Source organism: Mytilus edulis, chromosome 1, assembly GCF_963676685.1.
Source record: "Mytilus edulis chromosome 1, xbMytEdul2.2, whole genome shotgun sequence".
In the NCBI taxonomy this organism is placed as follows: domain Eukaryota; kingdom Metazoa; phylum Mollusca; class Bivalvia; order Mytilida; family Mytilidae; genus Mytilus; species Mytilus edulis.
The window spans coordinates 40,084,236-40,107,575 of NC_092344.1; the positions used below are offsets into that span (position 1 = coordinate 40,084,236).

At 30.5% G+C, this 23,340-nt stretch overlaps 1 protein-coding gene across 3 annotated transcripts; it reads right to left on the reverse strand.

Annotated features, from left to right (window-relative positions):
• Positions 1–318: 318 nt before the first annotated feature.
• Positions 319–22,398, reverse strand: LOC139482497 (uncharacterized). Of its 3 annotated transcripts, none has more exons than XM_071266415.1 (11): positions 22,164–22,398; positions 20,575–20,607; positions 11,023–11,074; positions 10,311–10,505; positions 8,822–8,994; positions 8,217–8,394; positions 7,279–7,454; positions 6,669–6,728; positions 5,004–5,067; positions 3,657–3,797; positions 319–2,113 (listed from the first exon to the last, which is right to left on the reverse strand). In XM_071266415.1, the coding sequence occupies exons 1-11, from the start codon at positions 22,305–22,307 to the stop codon at positions 1,101–1,103; spliced, it is 2,229 nt and encodes a 742-aa protein (XP_071122516.1). In that variant the 5' UTR covers positions 22,308–22,398; the 3' UTR covers positions 319–1,100. The 3 variants fall into 3 exon arrangements, with proteins under 3 accessions (XP_071122516.1, XP_071122527.1, XP_071122523.1); XM_071266426.1 differs by lacking the exons at positions 20,575–20,607; positions 22,164–22,398 and adding exons at positions 11,904–11,943; positions 20,398–20,492; XM_071266422.1 differs by lacking the exon at positions 20,575–20,607 and having other exon boundaries at positions 22,164–22,382.
• Positions 22,399–23,340: the final 942 nt, after the last annotated feature.

The following is a 23,340-nucleotide window of genomic DNA, read 5'->3' on the forward strand; positions in this document are numbered from 1 at the left end:
TGACGTGCAAAAAAACCAAAACAACAATGCAACACATACAGAAACGAACTTTAAGATAACAACGGCCATTTTCCTGTTTTGGTACAGGACATTGTAAAAAAACATGGTGGGTTGACTTGGTACAGGACATTTAAAAAATGATAGTGGGTTGAAGTTTGTTTTCAACCGACCTCATTGTCAATTTCTAGATGAACCTCTGAATATGCGAAGGCATTTTTGTCTATTGGAGTACTTCCGTATCATTTAACAGCTAACTATTTAAGTAAAAATATTTTTCAAATAGACACAATAGAATATAAAGAAAGAAAAATACAGGAAATCATTAAACACAATTTTAATAAACGAATGCAAATTTTACAGCACAGATCTGAAGTAATACTGACATAATATTGCAGATCTGAAATATTTTAATAGATTATATATAATAAAAACCTATACCCAACTCTAATGGAACTATGGAGTCATACAAAAACTACGAAAGGATTACTAAAAAAATCAAAGAAGACGAGATTCACATAATTGCACATGTTGCGCTTTCATAGTTAAAATATTGCGGATAGATAATACTTATAATTAATCCGTATGATCTGGACTTCATACATTACTGCGTTGATTTTCCAAATCGAAGTTCCATGCAGAACGTGTGAGATTCCAGAAAAGGTTAAAATATTTCTCATAATTCATAGTGTTGTGGCAACTATTGAAATTAATTTAATTATAATAAGCATGCTATTGAATTAATCACGTACACTAGTTTCCCATTTGTCTTACATCCGATTGCATTGAGTGTGAAGTTACTGGTAATATATTTGGTAAGCTTGCAGTCATTATTAGAAAGGTATATATATACTAACCTCCTTTCGAAGAATCTTAGTCCTATAGACAGATAGATTTATTATCTGTCGAACTAGTCTACTTTTAAAGGAGAGGAGTTTACCTACCCTACTAATGACTTCACGGTTCAGCGAGCAAGCAAGCCAACCAAATATATTACCTTTAACTTCACACTGAATGCGATCGGCTGTAAAATGAATTGCATACATGCTGAGGTAAAGTATATGTTAAAACTTATTAAATACATAAATGTAAAATGAATATTTTTACATTTGGAAGTTTATTGCTAACATTGGATCAATCTCGGAAGGTGTAGATGGCAAGTGATCTTTATTTACTAACATTATTTGGTCAATTAAGCTTTCATCATCGGCCAAGGTGTCTTCTTTGCGCAGATCATCATCCGAAGATGAATTCATACGTGATGGTCCATAGCCAGTATCTCCTGAATTAGTTCTAAATGGTTCATGATATTTTGGTTTTCTCTCAGATATCTCTGGCGAAGGAGGAATAACTGATCCTAAAAGCGGAATAGTTTCATATTGATGAATATTTGTTAAATTAGTTGTATACATCGTGTTATCAGGAAAAGGTTGATGAGGAAAACGCGGATGATGAATCGGACATCTTTGTTCAATAGGTTTATGTATTTCGCATGAGTCTTGTTCATAACTTTCTGATATACGATCGAATGTTTTTGGAGAAGTTGTAGAATCCATAACACCAAAACGATCTATTGAATTTTGAAAAGGATTACCAACGGTATCAGCTGATGTTGGATTTTGCGTTTGGAATATTAGTTGAATCCGTTTTACTTCTACCTCTAATTCAGATCTTATTCCACATAGAACACTTTTATCAAAGTTTTTACAGTTTATATTCATAAATTTTATCATTTTGTTGTAATCTTCTGTAAGACGGATTGTTTTGAACTTTTGCAAAAATGACCATCTAACACGCTTTGCACCTTTGATGTATGGAAAGTAAACAAGTAAGATATTTTTCATATTTCTTTTCGAAATCGATTCTATAACTTCTTTATATTTTTTATCCTCTGACGTCTTCATTTTGAACGAATCGTGTTCAACAGGAAGTAATATAAGAACAGTTGAATTATCATGACCATATTTCAAATTGTTGCGGCGAAAAATGCAATCATTCTCAATCCGAAGTTTAGAAAAGGTTCTTTCCAGCTGCATCGATAAATCGGTATCAGCACCAGTGGTGTTAGATAAAATAACATAACTGTGTTGTTCAATGTGTTCGATATTATTATTATCTGGAAATATCCAAAGTATATTTTATAATTTAGCATAATATTATAAGAAAAATACATAAAAATAAAATCAAGAAAAAGGAAAACACATGATAAATAATATTCAATTAGTATACAACATAACACATTGCTGCAATGTTTATATCTTAACGTGTCGGTAAAGAGTGTATCTTGGTTTTCATTTTTGGAAGACGGGCTCCAGTTTGATTTGTTTTGATTAAATAAAACGTATACTATCGATTTTCATATAGCAAAGACCTACAAGTCAGTCAGGTTCGTTAAAAACCACACAGCTAGTTATATAACAAAGATTATACATTTAAACCAGTATGTCAAATCCGTATTAATCAGAGGTGTAAAATAAGATATTTGTTGAAACACTTTAACTTATCCTTGGAAAAGTAAGTACAATTTGCGCTTATTAGCTTAAACTGATTAGTCAAAACAGGTTTAGTAGTTTTCATTTGTTGATTAATATTGCTCTTTATGATAATGATTGAACTGGATCGGATAGAAACCGACCTTATGCAACTACACGTATACATGTACATATATGACTTATCATAAATACCAGGATTAAATTTTGTATTAACGCCAGACGCGCGTTTCGTCTACAAAAGACTCATCAGTGACACTCGAATCACAAAAAAGTTAAAAATGCCAAATAAAGTACGAAGTGGAAAAGGATTGAGGACCATTATTCTTAAACGTTTTGCCAAATATAGCTAAGGCAATCTATTCCTGAGGTAGAAAAGCCTTAATATTTCAAAATTTCAAACGTTTTGTAAACAGTTAATTTATAAATATGACCATATCAATGATAATTCATTTCAGCACATACATGCTGACTACTGGGCTGGGAATACCCTCGGGGAATTAAAACACCACCAGAAGTGGCATCGACCCAGTGGTTGTAAATATACTCATCATTGATACCGGGATTAAATTTTGTATTTATGCCAGACGCGCGTTTCGTCCACAAAAGACTCATCAGTGACGCTCGAATTCAAAACAGTTGAAAAGGCCAAATAAAGTACGAAGTTGAAGAGAATTAAAGACTAAAATTCCTAAAAATTTGCAAAATACAGCTATTGTACAGATAATCTATTCCTGAGGTATATATAAGACTTTGATTGAATTTGGAAAATTCATATACCAGATAAAACATGAATTTGAATTATGCGGTATTTTTTGTATCACAACTAAATTTCAAATAGTAACATACTTTTCACAGATATCTTTTTTCAACACGAAAAAGGACAACAGATGTATTAATATTCATTTGCATAAGGTCGATTTCTAGCCGATGCACCTTATATATCACAAGTATACGAAAGAGTTTATAATTTATTTTGTGGTACTTGTATATAATAAAGAAGCTAGTGTCTGCTCGCGTAAAGTAGTGATGTATCTGTATAAAGAGCACGTTAACATACACTTTAAATATGACATACACGGGATATCTTATTGAAATTAAGTTCTATTCTATCGAAACATGAAAAAACATTTGACGATGATAGCTAGATTGGTATATTTAAATACTCACTTGATATGTTTTTTCGTCTTCTTTTCTTTAACCAAGCTAAAGTTATTAATAAAATTACTGCTATGCAAGTACCGGAAACAGTTGCAAATATGGTATGTATCATTGTTTTTTCATTTATGCTATTTAAATCTTTGTTTGCTTCTGAAAAGAAAATATACATCTTCGATAAAGAGTTGATCAAATAATCATACACAAAACGAGACGTGGGTCATGCGTCTGTAAGACTAACGGCACCATCAATAAAGAAATAGGAAACGGTCAACATACAGTTATAAAGTAGTTTATATGATCAGTGCTTGTGAGGATCAAACAAAGGACAAAACATAACCGAAAAGCACAACCAATCTTACAGTGCATAGGAGAAGGAAAAAAATGAAAAGTTCCACCATTAGATCTTTTGATTCTTAAAGTAAAATACATCTATTAGATAGCATCTTTTAAATTTTCACCAGACATTAGTTAGTACCCGTTCATCCGCTATCAGTATTATTGAAGTCAAATATCTATACAGTCGATTAAGGCGTTTGAATTATCTCGCATTTAAAGTAACTATACACAGCAAGGATTGTGAATTCGGATTTAAGCTCCTGTGGATTTTAAAAATGTGAAAGTTATAGTGCTAAAAAAAAAGACAGCTGACAGCTACTTAAGCCTTCAAAATGGGTTTATATAAAGTGCTTATTGACAATCCGTTTTTTCATATCATGATCGGCAAATAGATTAAGAAACTAATGAAATGTTTACGAACACATTTATATTTTCACGAAATCTGTTTGACGCAATTTAACGAAAATATGAAATGCAAAATGTAAAATCACATAAATACTGAGCTCTTGGGAAAATTCAAAACGGAAACCAAATGGCAAAATCAAAAGCTCAATACAGGATTGTTATTTGATTTGTTTTTATAAATACATGTAACGATTAAACTTTTTCTTTGGCAAAAACTTAACAGTTTATTGCTACCATCGATGTTTGTTTTTTTTTCTTTTTCTTCGAGGGTATAAAAATGAAAAACCGACGAAAAGACAAACAATTTTCTACAATACACTACATATGCGAGTAAAGAGAAAAAAATAAGGTCCGAGTGACAACACCCAAACCAAAAACTGAGTCTCAGTAAATTGTTTATCAACTATTTGTTGTAATGTTTATTTTTAATATTAAACACAAAAAATAATAAAAAATGAGTTACAAATCGTATAAAATGTATTAACATTTTACTTTGCTAACCTGTATCATTTACGTATAGGGCATTACTCATAACGTTACTACTCTGTAAAAATTCATTTTGTAGCGTCAAACTGTGTTTTAAATTCTCACTACTGAAATCTATACGATACGTACCTATAACAATTTCGTGAAAACTTTTGTACTCGATACATGAATAGTCCTCTCTACAACACTTAACCTTAAAAAAAGACATTTTAGTTTAGATTTAATCATTCATTAAACTGTTTGAAAAGAAAAGAACTTCAGGATATAGGACTCAAATGCACAGGCTAGAGACTGAGGCAGATATCATAGATATCATATATAACAGGGTAGAGTGTCAGTAAAGAAAATGGATTCAGTGACGCCCAAAACGATTGTCGACAATATTGTGTAAGGGGATTGAAACAATCGTATTTTTAAGCCTAAGAATCTCATTATAAAACGTTAGTAGATATTCAGTGACAAACTATTTCAGAATGTACCCAAATAAATTTAAAAAAAAAGAGAAACAAATTCAACACCGACATTCCTATTTTCACCATTGGTCATGTTTAGGCCCGTATTACATCTTTTATCTCTTGCAAATAATGAGTATAATAAAACATAATTTTTAAATGCAGACAAAAAGTAAAATCACAAAAATATTGAACTTCGAGGAAAATTAATAACGGAAAGTCCCTTATCAAATGGCAAAATTAAAAGCTCAAACATATGAAACGAATGGATAACAAGATAACTTTCAAAAATCCGTTTTCGCTCAACCCCTTGTATCTTTTGGAACGGAAAGAGACAATTCCAATCCTTGACCATATACATAAAATTTGATAAAGATAACCAACAAACACACACAACAAAAATCAGCTATGAGAAAAAGGCCAAGTTTAAGTCGTTTAAGATAGGAAAACGTTTGTTTTGCAAACAGATTTGACCACAAATTTCAAATACCAACAACTTGTTAAATTGGCAGTTTTCATTGTTATTGTTTGCTATAGCAGATCAGCTAGGATAAAAACTTTTTCCATAGTAGTCATCGTGTCAACAGAATGACTACAATAAATGCAACAACTTGAGCAGCGTACATTTAGCTGTATTTTTTCTTTATAAAGTGATGCAATTGACTATCACAGAAAGAAAGAAGAATTAATGGAGAAGAAAAAAGTGTACAAGTGATAGAATTATTGTATACATCTTAGAAGAAATTAACAAAAAGTACCACAAGAAAAAACAAAAGAACGATTTATATTATTTATTGTTATTGTATAGTATCTTCGACAATGACAACAAATTTATAAAATAAAACTTAATAAATTTTATGAACCAAAATGAATAGAATAAACACTCATAAGGTACATGGGTTAATATTTGTACGCTAGTTTTGTGTATCGTCTACACAAAACTCATAAGTGGCGCACGAATCAAAACAGTTGATAAATAAAAGATTTATAGCATCGGAGTTCAAGTGTTCTTAATTCTACCGAGCGTGACTGTGAATTTTTGCATCCGCAAAACTAAACGGACGCCTTCATTTCAATCATAATATAATTATAAATGGCGACTTAAGCATAAACATATCGTTGATACTTTATACTAGCGTCGATTTTAATGTTGCCTTAAACGCAGTGAATCTCAAAATAGTACCAATTAGTGAGAGTTATATTCGGCCTACGTTGTCATTGATCTATTTGAGTAGAGTCATGGTGAATGCTTTTCAAAAATTTTCTTATATTTTTTTTTTAAATATTCAGCATGCGATTTGAAGTGGTTAATTTATCAGTTTAAAGGTGAACTAATTCTTACCTCAATTTCATAATGTCCAGGTGGAACATTTCTGAAGGTATGGCTTTGCGAGGAAGTTTTCTGAAAGGAAAAGAAATGTATTGTAATTGTAACTTTACATATAATTAAAAAAAAGTGGTATTTATATGAACTGTTAGGCGGTATCCTTATAAAAGGGAGGTATGTATTAAATTAATAGTAAAAGCGTCATTCATTGATTTAAATTGCCCCAACCGGAATAACTTCTCATTGCACAATAAATAATACTACTACTATAACAGCCGGGGGACGGGGCATCACTAATGTGAACGAAGTCTTTAAGTAAAAAGGGAATTAAAAGGACATGGTTAGAATAGATGATCATAGTATAGTGTTCGGTTTTGTCAGGTTTTGTAAGTGATGCGCGTTTATATTTTGTTTCTGGTGTCTATGTCTGTTCTTTCGCTGTTTTCCATTAATAGTTCATGTTCTCCCGTCGATTTAAGTATGTTACCCGGATTTGCTTTAGCTTAATCGAATAATAACTGTTAAACAGTGATATACTACTGTTGCCTTAATCTATTGACTTCCCTTTATGAATTTATTTTGGAGTTCAGTATTTTTGTTAACACATTTTTCATTATTACATTACCTCGTAATCTCGGCCTGTATATTTCACGTAATATGAACTGTAAGTATTCCTGTGTTCGAAAACAACATGTATATCATTAGATAAAGGATAAAAAGTTGTCGCTATTGTTGCATTCCACTTCTCGAAATCCGGATTACGAGCTTTTGCAGATACTGTATTCCAATCATTATAGCGAACTAAAAAATAATAATTATAACTATAAAAACATTTTATTGTATAATAAAATTTTAGCCAGATTAAAAACATATGCGTGAAGCAAACACACCATGATTGTATACAAGTTATGATTTTATAGATCTTAATAATGTTGAATATTTCTGTGACTTGTTTTGCCCATTCTACATGTAAATGCACCAGTATTTTGATATTGATGAAGATTTTTTATTATTACTTATATTAGAAGATACAACATGGACATTTGAAACAACATATTACCACATCACAATTTGATCTACATGTGCAAAGTTGGGAATCTACAATGGTTGTATGATTTTTAAAACGTGCCTTCGTTTGATAGTGAAGGTTTGCTAACTTTGCTTTAGTTCGTTCACAATTTGTCAAACTGAAACGCATGTTTGGCTGATTATTGGCTGCTGAACGTCTGGTGATGTATAATACATATTATTCAGGACAGTTAAATGTTGGTGAGATAGATTATTAAATTGAGAATAGAACCTGTTTTATTTTTTCAGAATTTCATATTATTTTTGAGTTTGATCCATATTTTATTTTTTGTTTTTTGTATTTACATCTTGTACTGAATTTCTATATTTTTATTTTCATGTATCCTGTTTTTTGATGTTCGAAGTCGTAGTGAGTCCATCATGCATAAAATGAAAAGTGATATTTGCATTCATTAGTCCTCAGGAAGAATATAATTTTATGTATTAGAACTAATATCAGAATGATCTAATACATTAATGGATAAAAAAAAATACCTGGAACTACACTAACTGTATATGTCAAACTACTCAGTGAGCAAGTGGTACGACTACATTTAAAGTATTTGGAAGATAAAGTACTATTCATAGATATACTAGTAAGAGTTATTGTGTAAATCTTTCTATCACCATCACAGTCATCCAATCCATAAAGACAAGGGTAAGAGATAGGAATCTGGAATGAAATAAAAAAAAAATTGCCATAAAAATTAGCAAAATAAATGACTGTCTAATCCAAATTAGAGTAGAATAAATTAATTTTTTCACGACGTACGATAAGTTATTTGACAATTTGCGGGAAAATTAGAATTTTCTTAACAATTCTTTTTTTTTTAATGCAGAATTTGTAACAACCTTTCAATTTATAAACAGCCATGACACAAAATTACAATTAATGTGAACACAAAATCGAAACAACTGGGCTGGTAGGAAATGTACACCTGCATTGACTTTGTCTTTCTAGTTGTACAAACTCATACAAAACATCAGGCTTATAACTTGACAGTTCGTTTCTATTTCAAAGAACTCATTAATTATATTATCTTGCATTAACCGATTTGGCCGAAGTTTAAAAATATATAGAATTGAATAGATAAACTTACTGGTCGTTCCACATCATACGAGTCTGGACTGTAATGGGAAAAATCGAATAATCGGTAAATCCTGCCATCACGATTTTTCTCCCTCTGAACACTATACGCATTGTCGATGAGATTACCGTAAGCTTGGTTTTGAAAAACTGGACTTTCAAATGTCAGAAGTATAGCTTTTGTTTCTGAAATTTTAGTTCATTTTAATTTAATGAATAATTTTTTAATATTAGTTATTCATATAATTAAATATTAATTAAATGTATTACAATTAATTAAAATGTATTAATCTTAACTTAAGCTGGGGTCACATATTCACGATTTTTACTGCCGTCCTTGACAGGACCATTCCCGATTAAAATTTGTCAAAAGTCTGATCAAGATCCTGTGAATCGTGGATGGAAATTCGATTTGTATCTTTCGCCAGGTAAAATTCGACCGAGTCTGTCACGACTGCGTCCCGATTCTACCGAATGTAATCCGACAGAAATCAGATAGTGACAAGACAGTGAACCGACGCTGACGGAAGTTATCCGTTTGAAAACTGTCGGCATAATCGGGATGATCAGGTACAGTCGGAACGTAATCCTATCACGGTCCGCTCTATCGTATTGCAAACGGCTTTGTCTGGTCTCAGTCGTATTGTATTCTGTTATTGTCGGGACTTCTCCAGATCATTCCCGTTCCACAGGACACCGTCCCGAATACACAGAACATTGTTAGGAATTCGATCCGATACAACAGAATCTGTCACGACATAGGCACGATTGTAATCCGACTAGACAAAATCGGCTGAGTTCCCCCGAATGTTACGGGACGCACCTAACTGTCGGGGTGCTTTGCCGAACTATTCGGACCCTTCCCGACCAGTAGGAATCTGTTACGAACTAAAACGACTGCGTTCAGACAATAATAGGACATTCCAGATAATTGAGGATACTAATCCGACTTTTTCACTTTTCGTGTCGTATCGCTGTCTGATCTCAAACGGGAGCAATAATCGGCAATGTGTGTACCACGCATTAGATGGAGGTTTGAATATTAGAACTGGATTGAACGATTAATTGTGAAACTCTTTAAAACTAAATATAATACCAATCACAGGAAAACATTGTCGATGCTTGTCGTAACTACAATCTAAACCTCAAACGTGGACTACCGAATCAGACTTACGATCGGGGTGGTACTAACATGAGCAATAAGACGGATGCCTAATGTGGTGCAGGGTCTGCTTACCACAACAGGGCACTTCAGATCACCCCGGTTTTAATGGGGTTCCTATCGCTCGGTTATTTGTTTTTATATAAAATTTAATCTTCACTTCTAGGTGGTCAGAAACGACTTTTTCTGTTTAAGTACTCTCATTTGATCGCGATACATTTTTTCTCCCTTCCAGTAGATATAACTTGTTTTCATGCATACTTTCACGTACTTTATTTATTTTACTCCTGTCTATTGATGTATTGTAATTTAGATAAAGGAAGTTTTCATTAATCTTTACCTGGTAGACTTGCTTCTCCTAAAAACTGAATTTTGAAAGTAGCATTAAGTGCAGGACTGAACGTTATGTTGTTCTTGTAAGGAAGTGGATGTAAGGCGATGTTAGTCAAAATTGGCGGCTTGAATAGTTTGGAAGCTGTGTTATTCAAAAGGAATGCAAACTCTAATCCATATGTTTGATTAAAATCTTCCCATTCTACAATATATAAACAAAGCATAAAAAAATAATAATATCTCCTCGGAGGTTGGTTTAAAAATATAGCAACCATCTAACAATATCGTTGGTTAAAAGATAACCTGAAAATTAGGACTTTGTACATACCATTTAACAATCGATATACACATTTCACTTGATTTTGTTTTATATCGCGAATGATTTTAAAGCCAAATTAAGACCTTGCATATTTTTTAGGGATTCAGTGCTCCTTTAAATTCTGTTAGCTAAATCTATTATGGTAATTTATTTTTTCTTCTTTAAAACTTGTACTAAGAATTTTTTATTTAAATAAATACTTAACATCATACAATAGAGATCCTTGCAACAGGCATCACACGAGTTTTTATACTTTTTTTTTAATTGATGAAGGTAAAGTGAACGCATGATTATGTAATGTTTATGATGTCTCTTTGTGTTATTTTTTGTGTTGTGTTTTCCCCCGGTGTATATATGTGTTCGCTATATTATGAAATAAACAACTAATCAATAAACAAACCAAAGTTGTAACCAGCTTTACATGTAAACGGATCTCCATGGGGAATTCGAGGCTGAAGAATATAAAACAAAATTGTAATTAATATATTTTACAACTAGTATTACACAAAAAGCTCTTTGGGAAAAAGAACTGAATTGGTTTTCAAATGTTTTGAGATTTAAGTAATTGGTTTTACGTTTAATGCACACTGTATGAATGTGCTTACGTTATACCGAAACAATACAACATGCATTTTGAAAACAAAAGTTACCGTCGATTTTAAAATGATTCAAGATAATTGAACAAGTTAAGGAATGTATCTCCCTCATGCAAAGCTCTCATTCCTTTCACGGATTTGGCTCTACTTTTTGGATCTTTTGGATTATAGCTCTTCATCTTTTATATATGCTTTGGATTGCAAATATTTTGGCCACGAGCATCACTGAAGAGACATGTATTGTCGAAATGCGCATCTGGTGCAAGAAAAATTGGTACCGTTAATTTTATTTTAATGATTAATATTTATTTTATTCAAAATTAGTTGCGTATTAAAACTTGAAAAAATAAAATAAGATATAAGCATCTTAATTCATCAACAAGGAACACAGGAAAACAGTTTGTGTGCGGAAAAATAAAATTTAAAATTTAAAGACTTTTGTACAACGTTACGCAAAAAATGAACCACAAAACCAGGATATATTCTAGAACAAAGCAACTTATATATAAAACTAATGCAAACATAGTATGCATGACAAAGATCTTTAGATATGAAGGCTCACTGGACAATGAGAATTGTCAACCACTTAGCCCGTCCTGAACAATATGCTTAATTGAATATTGTATTTGATTTTCTTTATTAGTTTTGAATTCTAATTGTTTCAAGTTTAATAAAATCTACATACTGCCTCGTTCCAGTTATTGAATTGTTGATTCTTGTACTTCCTTAAATGACGGAAAATTTAGATGTAATATAGTGCATTTGTCTCGTGATAGATATCTTATGATCACATGGACATTTTTTGTAAATAGTTTTAATGGTCAATAAATTCTTATATTAGAAAAATTGAAAAGCAATTTATGTTTTGATATGTCTTCCGGATTATACATATTTCGCAAAAAAAATCTTGCAATTCATATTTGACGAAAAATTGATTTGATTAGATTTGAAGAAAGGATCACAAATATAACTACGATAAAAGTTTTATTACGATAAAAACAACCGAAAACTCTATTTAGGTATTTGCTATAAAGAGCGTGATAAAAGAACCAAGTCATAAAAATAGGAAATATGTCACTAAGTCTAAAAGTTTGGTAAAGACACTCGTCTTTTGTAGATTTCGTTTTGGGTTGATGTCTTCCCATATCTTATCTTGTAATTCCCCCCCCTCGTAATAAAAAATTGTTATCAATATTAGTTAGGCATTCTTTCTACTGGATTCTTGATAAAACATCGATAACATAAACGCCCCTCCCTTCTAACAAATTATACGTCTGGTACCTTTGATCCATATATGACCGATTTATACATGGACTTTATCAAAAGATAGAAAGTTTAAATGTCGACATTAAGAATAAACACAATAGTGACATATTTCGCCTCTCTACAAAGAATCAATCAACTTTTATTTCGAAAAAATACATTCAACGTATTTTAAAAGATTTGCCCGTAAGTCACATTTGTTTTCGCATCTTTGACTTTTAATGATTGCAGTTCGTCATTTACTTTATTTCTTTTGCAAGTATGCCCTTAAATTTTTTTTAAAACGTATAGTCTTTACGGTGGTTGGTATGTGAAGTTCCTTTTAAGGTGGGTCGGGACTATTCGAAGTTTCTATCAGAAGTGCCGTATTTTTTGTTATTTTATTCTTTACAGAAAGTGAATCAAATTGGTCGAAAAAAATACGGGGTCACGGACCATTTAAACTCAAAATTTTACTTTTAAACAGGTATGTAAAAGGGACCATTTTTCAATGAAATGATAGGGAAAATAGAGGTGTTGACATATTTTATCGGAATATAAAAAAAAAAGTTCTATGACAATTGGTCCAAAACTGTAATATAAAAAGCTGAAATATAGCTTCAAAGAATGAGCAAATAAAAAACATAGGTCACCGATAAGGAAAAAAAATATTTTGCCTTAAACCTAAATTTTGGCGGGAAAATGGTGAAAATGGGTGAAATTTCATTTTGACCCTTTTACAAATACGGATAATAACGAAAATATTCTATAAGTCACAAAACTACAATGATTTAATATTAATAATCAATGAAAATATTTTAAAAAATTATATCGAATTTACAACAAATACTTTTGTAATTCATGCGTGAAATTATGCGCAGTCGAATAGTCCCGAGCCACCTTAAGAACATATCAAGCATTACCAATTATTGCTAGTTCGCCAAAGTCATATCCTTAATATCTCATTGTTTCGCTCTTCCTGGTTGGATATAATGACCTGAATATGTTGGTTAAATATGAACAAAGATTTTGGTTAGATCAGGAAGCCATGATAGAAAATAATTTACAGAAAATGAATTACATACTCAGAACTCTAAGATCTAATTACAGAAAATATGTTTACCTTATATGGTTTAAAAAAAAATTACGACAAATTTGCTTGATATGCGGACTTTTTTAAATAGCTATGCTACAATCAAAATATTTTAAGTTTTACGTGAAAAGATACCATTAAATTACTTGAATCCGTGCACTTTTCAGAAGGAAAGATATCTTTACATATGTTATGATATAGTAGTCTTGGAGGAAGAATTAAATGGAAAGTTAGTTTAGAACAAATACGTCCGCAAGTGGAAGTCTCTTTTTTTTTTTTTATCTCCATCAACTAAAATGTGTCCATATACACATAAGCAGGAAGAACATAAATTGAGACACATTACATAAAAAAAATATTCTTAGATATACGAAAGAAAGAAAACATTAAATATAAACGAAATTTATAAAACTTATAATCCTGGTACCTTTGATAACTATTATCAAAAAATGTGATAAGTTTTATAGTCATTCAGTGATATCTGTGTTCAATTTATTTGGATCAAACACTCGTTAAATAAACACAGCAACTGAAATGAAAGGCTGAATTAACTTATTTATATTTGTTATCAATCAAATTAGACAGCATGTGAATCAGCAAATTAAGCCGTAATGCAAACATCAGATGTTGCCAACTGCTCAAGAATGAAACCTAGAACCTTAGTCGGAACATCCATACCAAAAGTTTTGTGTAAGTATAATTCCCTTTGAGAGGTAGCATTTTTAAAATCTAATTGAATTGGGTGATTGGAATCCTTACGAAGCATGAGTAACATGCAGATATTTTTTGATAGAAACATGTATAACATTTATAAATAACAATATAAATAATGTGCAATATAAAAAAATTCATATGTTAATATATCATAAAATACACCTTTTAAGGGAGAGGAGAAAGATATCAAAACTAACTACATAATAAAAATTGTTAGAGTTGTACTTTTAAGTTTTATATTGTAATGTAAAAATCGACATAATAATTTCATTTAGGATATGATAAATTTATATACTAACACATTTGAACAATAAGGACGTAATTAACTAACATAGATATAAAACGCAGACGTTTTTATTATTCAAAATAACCAGATCAAGTGGTCTAACAAAAAGCATCAGTTGATGGTTATTGTAGAAAAAAGAATAGCACTTTGAATTAAAATGATTAATTTAGTTGTATTTAATTTTCTAACGGCTGTTTTTAGCATTCGAAATGTTTTATTCAGTGATATCGAATATTTCGAATATCGCTTTTACATTACAGAAACTAAGAATATTTAGAAAAATAAATACTTTTTTTGGTAATTCTTTAATTTGATTTTACGGCGCAGGCACCCAATCTTCTTCCAAAACCAATTCTAAACCAATAAAAAGATTCAATCCAAGGAAAATAGTCATAATATGAAAGAATAACATACATAACAGAAGAATAATTGAAAGACAAGAATGAAGACATTGCCACGCAAGGAGCGGATAAAATACGATGACAATACAACAAATAAAACCAACAAAAATCTAAGCATATATAAAGTTAATAAAAAAAATAACAAACAGAAGAGCAAAAAGAAGGAAAAAGTGACATAAGAGTTCCCAAAAGTTCTAACACAACTTTTTGTGTGAGCATTTATTAGTAAGGGGAAAATGCGTCCTTTTGCGCCACAACTTTTTTTCTCCAATGCTATGTTTGCGCCACCTGTTTCGAAACTACAAAGTATCATTTGCTCCAAAAATGAAACATGCGATTGCGCAAATAAAAAAAAATGACTTCCCTCCTCTTTTTTTCGGACTTGGGACTGGCAGTTTACACGTCAAATGTTTCCATTTCTGAAACGTATCTACTTCTTACTGCTGCTGCATAAATACTCCCCAATTAAATGTATGTAGAAGCGCTTGTAGCTTTACTATATTGTTAAAAAAACCCACAAACATTGAATGATGCGATTCATAAAACAGTTCATTATAATTCCTGTGGAATGCTTCTGCACCATTACCAGTACGTCTTGCGGCAGATAGAGTTTCAGCCCAGACGGATGGTGGGAACAAAGCACTGTGTCATCAACATATGTACCTAAAACATTATCAGCAAAAACTTCTGTTTTCTTTTCTTTTGGCATATCTTGTATTTAAAAGTATTTAGAAAAGTAATAGGTTGTCTCCTCTTTCTCTGTACATGGACTGTCTAATGCATTTTAAGTCATTTCTTTCCAGGTGTTCCTTATCATGATAAACTATCTCCTACATAAGAATACTTTATAAGCCACAAAGACCCGAATAAATATCATAGTAATCAATTATATATATATGTGTGTACAGGTAAATTGACGTAAAGAGTTCCGAATATTGGCGCTATTGATACATTTGAAAATTAATATTTTGGCGCAAATGATACCCCTGAAAAACAGTTATTGACGCAAAATGACTCCTGCATTAGTAATAAGTAATCTCATTATGTTTTCCTTGAAGTGAAAAGCTGTCTATAAATCGTCACAGACAAATTGTATTTTTGCAAAATTAAATCATTTTATTTTTTATCTGATTGAAAATCAAAATCGAAATTCATGAGTTAAAACAATGTCGTTAAAGATCTATTTAATTTTCATTTTATGGATTTAATTTTGGTTAAACCTATTTCATAACGATCAAATGCCTTTGTAAAAGTATCGCTGACTATTATCCACACTTTCTTAACAAATTCTTAAACATCTCGTTTCTGCACTTTAAATTGTATGGTAATTTAAGATGACAAAAATCTGATATTACGATATACCTGTTCTCGCTTCTGATCATTTAATTTGGTTTTTTTATGTACTTCCTCAAAAGAAGAAAACAGTATATCAAGTTCGGATGTACTACACAATCAAACAATGGTAAAATGTGTTTTCAACCGGGCTTTTTGTAACTTAAAGGGACTTATATTATACAAAAAGTATACTACTATTTATTCCGCAAAAAAATAATAAAGCGTAATATAGAAACAATATTTCATTATAAGCAGTCAGCTTGGTTCAATTCCCGATTAAATAATCTAAAAACAAACCTTCGCTGATATATTACTGGCTTTTAATTCGCCGTCATGCAACATTTTATTTGACCTTTAGTGGGGATTCGTTGCCCATGTATACGTGGTCAGCATAAACATAATGTGTACATTGAAAAGATTGTAAAAAAATCACGAAGAATTATTATTGTGTTTATTGGTCAGGCCAAAGTACAAACAATCGTATACAGGTAAAAGTATTATTCACATATTTTCAATCAATAGAATGAAATCAAACAGACCTTATTTGATTGCACGTACTTATTTGTCTCATTGTTTATTATTTATGTTTATATTGTTTCATTTGATCATCCGCAGTCTTAAGAGGTCATCACAATTCATAATAAGATTTAAGAATAAGAACTAAATGCTGATACATTATAACGATTTAATGAATTTTTATATTTTTTTTATGGTTTTTGTTGTAATTTGGATTCGATTTATTTAAATATGAGAATAAGGTATACTCATGAATTTGACATCTTATAGTCCTTAAATATATATATAAAGTGTTAAATATTTTCACTCTCCTTCATGTCATCCTCAGACAATACATTTACAGAGTAAAAAAGAGACATAAGTAGTTTACCGATGTTCAGATCCACAAAGAAGATACAAATATGGATAAAATAACAGAAGCTGAAGAAATTGTCTTATCAAGCAAAAAGTTAAATCACAAAATAATGAAAGTCAATTATCAATTGGAAAAATCAAAAGCTCAACCACATTAAACGAATGGATAACAACTGTCAAATTCCTGACATGGTACAATATTGTTTTTATATTGATTCTTTGTTTTAGGTATGACCATCTTTATGCTAAACCAAATTATATTATAATCATAATAGAAGTAATCTAATGAATATGTTATTAGTTATTACTTATTTAACTTCTTACCATTTGGCAGAAAAATATGTACGACGCAGGATGCCACTGGACGTTAAGCAACCAACAATCAATCAATGTACGACGCAGGGAATATTAATATTCTATAAAAACAGTTAACCATATGGCTTTCGACAAAACCCATTCAGTAAGGTTAGCTAAAAAAAATGCTACGGTATGATTTCTATGGAACAATCCACAAGAGAAAACAAATTACCTGAATATAAAAATTATGCTAAGAACGTAAAACAAATACTTCTGTAAGTAATAAACGACAACCACTGAATTACATGTACTGGTTTCTGACTTTGAGTTTGAGTTAATGTGCTATTTAAATCGGATAATATCAACTAAGGTTATTACTGTCGGAGTTCTTTCATTATAGGCTTAAAAGTTTGTACGCAAGACTCTGATTGTTATATATTATCTTTGGTATGTACATGTATTTGTATATTAAACATATAGTACATTTCAATAAAAGCATTATAAAGCATGGTTTTGTTAGTGCTAGTAACCGCAGGGTCATATCCCGATTATCGCATTGTCTTCCTGGTTGAAGTGTAAATGAACTTTTTCGGTACAATAATATCATTCGTGTTATGGAGCAGGAAGCCACATCACATTATAGATTACAGAAAATCAATTTTAAAGTTTGAACTGTTGGATATGTTTACAGAATTTTAAGATGAAATCGAATGTTTACCTTTTACGTTAACGTAAATTAAAGTATTTCATTTTGAAATAAATATTTGAAAGATATAAAAACATATTTATCAATCAAATTATTAATTACATTACAGCATACTAATTTAACTTTATTCTTTGTAGAAATCCCCGAACTTATAGATATTTTGATGGATTTGTATACGTTTACAGGGTCGTGTTTTTCTCTGACACGTAATGAGGTCATTATACTACACCCATTGCGTGTTTGGTGTGTACCGATTGAAATTTCTGTCTCAGAGACATGTTTTTATGAGTGAATATTGCCTTTGTACCAGCTTTAAGTAATTGCGAGTACTCTCAAATCTGTTATTTGTTGAATTTTTATTATTTTTTGTATTTTCATTTGCTTTATATCGATCTGAGTTGAGCCCTTTTCAATTCGTTTCTAAAGTTTGTTCTTATGTTGTTCTGTTACACTACTGTTTAAGGTTATGGGAGGGTTTGGGTGTAAAATTATTTTCTGCATAAGAAACTTTTTTTTATTTCTAATTTTAGGAAAATTTCTAGTTGACAGTGCATGTTCAGTTGCCACGTTGTTGCAGAAACATGTGTTACATTTCAGTGGAGGGAAGGACTGAAATTTGCTGATATTTGTATATAACTTTAAACAAATAGAATTGCTTTTGACATCGTGCTCTTTAATAGAATCAGACTAACATATTGTATATTTGACACAAACTTATGTTGCACAATAACAAATAACAAATCTCTTTATACAAAATCAGATGATAAACATTTTAATTAAAATATTAAATGTAAATACTACGATATAAACCGTAACCCGGCAACTAATATTGTTTTTTAAATCGCTGATTCTTCCGGGTTTGGATGTTTGTAAATAAGTTCAATTTATATAAAATTCACCTTTCAAGTTTACATAAATGTCTCTTTGGTAATATTTTAATAATGACAGAGTACAACAGCCAAAGTTTTCTTTTCATAATTTATGTGATGATTTAAACTCGTATTTCAGTCTTAAGATTTGAAAGTTTGATTTATTTATGTCTCTTAGTTGAAAACCCACTGGTAGTATTCCCGGGGAAAGTTCATTTTTAGGCACATGATCTTGACAGAAGTGAGCTTGTTGATATATATTTCAAGTAAGATTGTGCCGCTGAAATTTGTCACTTTTCATACTTCTTTGTCTGTAATTACACTAAATAAGAATAATATATATTACAAGATAACAGCATTTTTCAATTAATGCAAACAAAACACAGTAAAAAAAACCCCAATCAAAACAAAACCAAATAAGAAAAAGAACAAAAACACACAAGTTCAACACGTTATTGTATAAACATGCATATTTAATATTTTGCTACATTCTGCTATAAAACGTTTGTAGAAAGCACTTGATTTAATTTTGGAGCACAAATGATTAGATGCATATTTGATATATTGTACATTATATATAAAAGATATTAGCTACCTCTAAGAATCAATTTGGACCGTAGACACCTTTTAAAAGGGAGTTGTTTTAATGTGCTTGATTTCAGTTTTACATAATGTTTATCAAAATTGATACTAATCCCAACCTCTTTCACACATGTCATTACATTAAGGTCATGCACCCTGTGAAGTATACCGTTACCAGTGAGTGTAAAAACGATCATGAAATTAATTTTAACAAAAAGAAATGAAAATGCGTAGTTATATTTGATAAAAAGTAAAAACACTTAAAATGATAAAAAAATAAATAAGAAAAAGAACAAAAACACACAAGTACAACACGTTATTGTATAAACATGCATATTTAATATTTTGCTACATTTAGCTATAAAACGTTTGTAGAAAGCACTTGATTTAATTTTGGAGCGCAAATGATTAGATGCATATTTGATATATTTTACATTATATATTAAAGATATTAGCTACCTCTAAGAATCAATTTGGACCGTAGACACCTTTTAAGAGGGAGTTGTTTTAATGTGCTTGATTTCAGTTTTACATAATGTTTATCAAAATTTATACTAATCCCAACCTCTTTCACACATGTCATTACGTTAAGGTCATGCACCCTTTGAAGTATACCGTTACCAGTGAGTGTAAAAACGATCATGAAATTAATTTTAACAAAAAGAAATGAAAATGCGTAGTTATATTTGATAAATAGTAAAAACACTTCAAATGATAAAAAAAAAGTAAACATCAGATTGGAATGTCCACTGGAAAACCGGAAATATTAAATAAAATGGAATACCTGAATCTGAGATATAATGTCACTTCCTCTAATACGATAACCTTTATCTCTTTATTGTTAGTTAAAACCATGCGGAAATTACTATAAATATGTAGAAAGTGAAGTACATAAATTATGAAAGTGAGTTATGATTACAAAAACAAGACCGAGCCACCAATTTACACACTATGATTTTACCTTTTCTTGTGGTCGATTAATTCTAGCTAGAAACTATAACACACAATGAACTTATAACGCATTTGTTAAAAAATATTTAATGTATAATGCTACTGATAATTTTTATTTGATCTGGTGATATAAAAAGAGGAACGAAAGATACCAAAGGGACAATCAAACTCATAAATCTAAAACAAACTGACAACGCCATGGCTAAAAATGAAAAAGACAAACAGAAAAACAATAGTAAACATGACACAACATAGAAAACTAAAGAATAAACAACACGAACCCCACCAAAAACTAGGGGTGATCTCAGGTGCTCCGGAAGGGTAAGTACTTAGTGATCAAACTCCTAATAGGTAGATGGTTACCTGGACCCATGTCTTTCGTCTGTAAGACCTAGGGCTGTCTAGCAATATGGGATGTATAACTTTGAGTTCGAATTCTGCGGGAATTGGATTAAGAATCCAGCACCTCGCGTTTCTAATGACATGACATCTCTAGTTTAAAAACCTTTGCATCAACGTTGTGATATGCCATGAAGGTGACATATTGCAAAACAGAAATAAAATAGTACAAGCCATACACCTTTTCAATTGGATAAAAATTCTGTTTCATCATGGTCGATCAGATGACATTGATGTTCTTTTTTGTTAAGCGTATCTTACGGACACCGAGAAAATGTTTTGGTGTTGCTTTTATGTGTTTTTTTTGATCTTGAAAATTGTGCACTTTATGAAAGCTATGTCAGACTAAAGTCATTTAAATTTTAAAATGATAACATCAAATTTCCTTAATATATCACTTTAAAAAAGGACAAGAAGACATAAAAAATGCACTCCAAATTATAATCTTAAATAAAAAGACAACAATATGGAAGGACGAACATTACATAGAAAACCAAAGACAGAGCAATAAAAAAAAAATATACAAAAACAGGGGAAGAACTTAGTGCTCCGAAAGGAAAGAAAGTAATTGCCTTCATTTTAGATAACAAGATGCATGTTGCTTTAAAAAATGTTCACCGTAAAAATACAAAATACTAGTACTTATTTTTTTTATTGTGATGTATTGTTAATGGAACATACTTATTTGAAGTATCGATTGGCCCTAATAGAATTAATTTGAAATAATTACATGCATACATAAATAAGTAAGTCAAAAACTAAATATTTTGCACATCTATATAAATATAATTTTGACGTTTTTTATTTCTTGACCTTTTTATTTCTTCAAGCTTATATTATGCAATAAACAAACATTTTAGTACGGATTCAGTATTATGTCTATTATGCTAATGAAGCGAATAAATATTCAGAGATAACATTTAGTCGAAATCAGTTTTTAAAGTTTTGTCCACACACGTTTAACTTATTTACTTTCTATGAGAACACTTGACCGATCAAAAATGTGTTATTCTTTTGATATGCGTAATGTTTATAGTATACAATGACATATCAATAAACATATGTGACCAAGTGTAAGTAAATAATGAAGGAATTGTGCCAATATATTTTATGGTAAACAAATAGTTTGACATTTAAATACACGTCTAGTTATTAAGTATGAATGAAAAATAAAATCGACTAATCATATTTATAACTTACCGGCTTCGAACATGTTTCGTCACAGGGGGGTTTTCCGATGAAGGGGCTTACTGGACACACTGCAGCAACAATGGCAGTGGCCACAATATTCAGTTGAAGAACAAGGGTAAACACCCAAAATAAAGGTGTTTTGCCCGTGGACATGTTTATCCCCTCGCACACATGTTCTACACATCTACCCTGTGTGAATTCGGTTTTAAAACCAGGAAGTATTTTGATCTAGTTACCTGTAAACAAATGGAGCGAATGCTACAATAGTTTAAATGGGACCAATCAAAATAAATTAGTTTTAAAATAATACATTGTTTTGGAATATTGATCTTATCAGTATTGTATCAGGTTAATGACCATGTGTTATTTGGTTCTACGTAATTTAATATGGATTCTCAGAATAGACATGATCATTGCGAAATGTTTTCAAAGCTGAGTGTATCAATTTATTTAAATTTCATAGTGACATATTTATTTTAAGTTTCGAAAAGATTAAGTAAAAAGAAACCAAAACACTGATAATATAATGTACTAAAGAAGGTAGTTCAAAAAATTATATAAAATTTCAAAAGATAATTTTTATTATCATGTTAGGTATGAATGTTACATTTTTGTTAGTTGAACTAACCTATATGATAGAGAAAATATGCATTAATTTGGATATCATTTCATTAATATAAATAGGACAAAAGTAGAATTTGTTTGGATTACTAATCTTTATAAAATATAAAAAAAATTATTATATTACTTTTATTTTAAATTTATTTATTCTTTATATACATGTTATATGCTGCTCAAATTTTTATGTTAAATTTAAAATTTAAAATTTATTTATTCTTTATATACATGTTATATTTTTTTTATTTTAAATTAAAAATCCAAATATCAAATTATAGTTTTGAGTTATGGTAAAACATGAGCATGCTGTTGTTATCAGTTCTCTGAACTTATAAGTACTCTCAATAGTTATCAAAGGTACTAGAATTATAATTTAGTATACCAGACGCGCGTTTCGTCTACATAAGACTCATCAGTGACGCCCATATCAAAAAAATTATAAAGCCAAACAGGTACATAGTTGAAGAGCATTGAGGATCCAAAATTCCAAAAAGTTGTGACAAATACGGCTAAGGTAATCTATATAGTTATAAAAGGTACCAGATTTATAATTTAATAAGCCAGACGC

Bases quoted from the DNA above. Each gene is read 5' to 3' on its own strand.
- LOC139482497 (XM_071266415.1), bottom strand. From the start codon at position 22,307: ATGTCCACGGGCAAAACACCTTTATTTTGGGTGTTTACCCTTGTTCTT. The intron at 8,395-8,821 runs GTAAGTTTATCT...ATTTCATTCCAG, and splicing joins CGTATGATGTGGAACGACCA to ATTCCTATCTCTTACCCTTG. The intron at 6,729-7,278 runs GTAATGTAATAA...TTTTCCTTTCAG, and splicing joins ATACAGGCCGAGATTACGAG to AAAACTTCCTCGCAAAGCCA.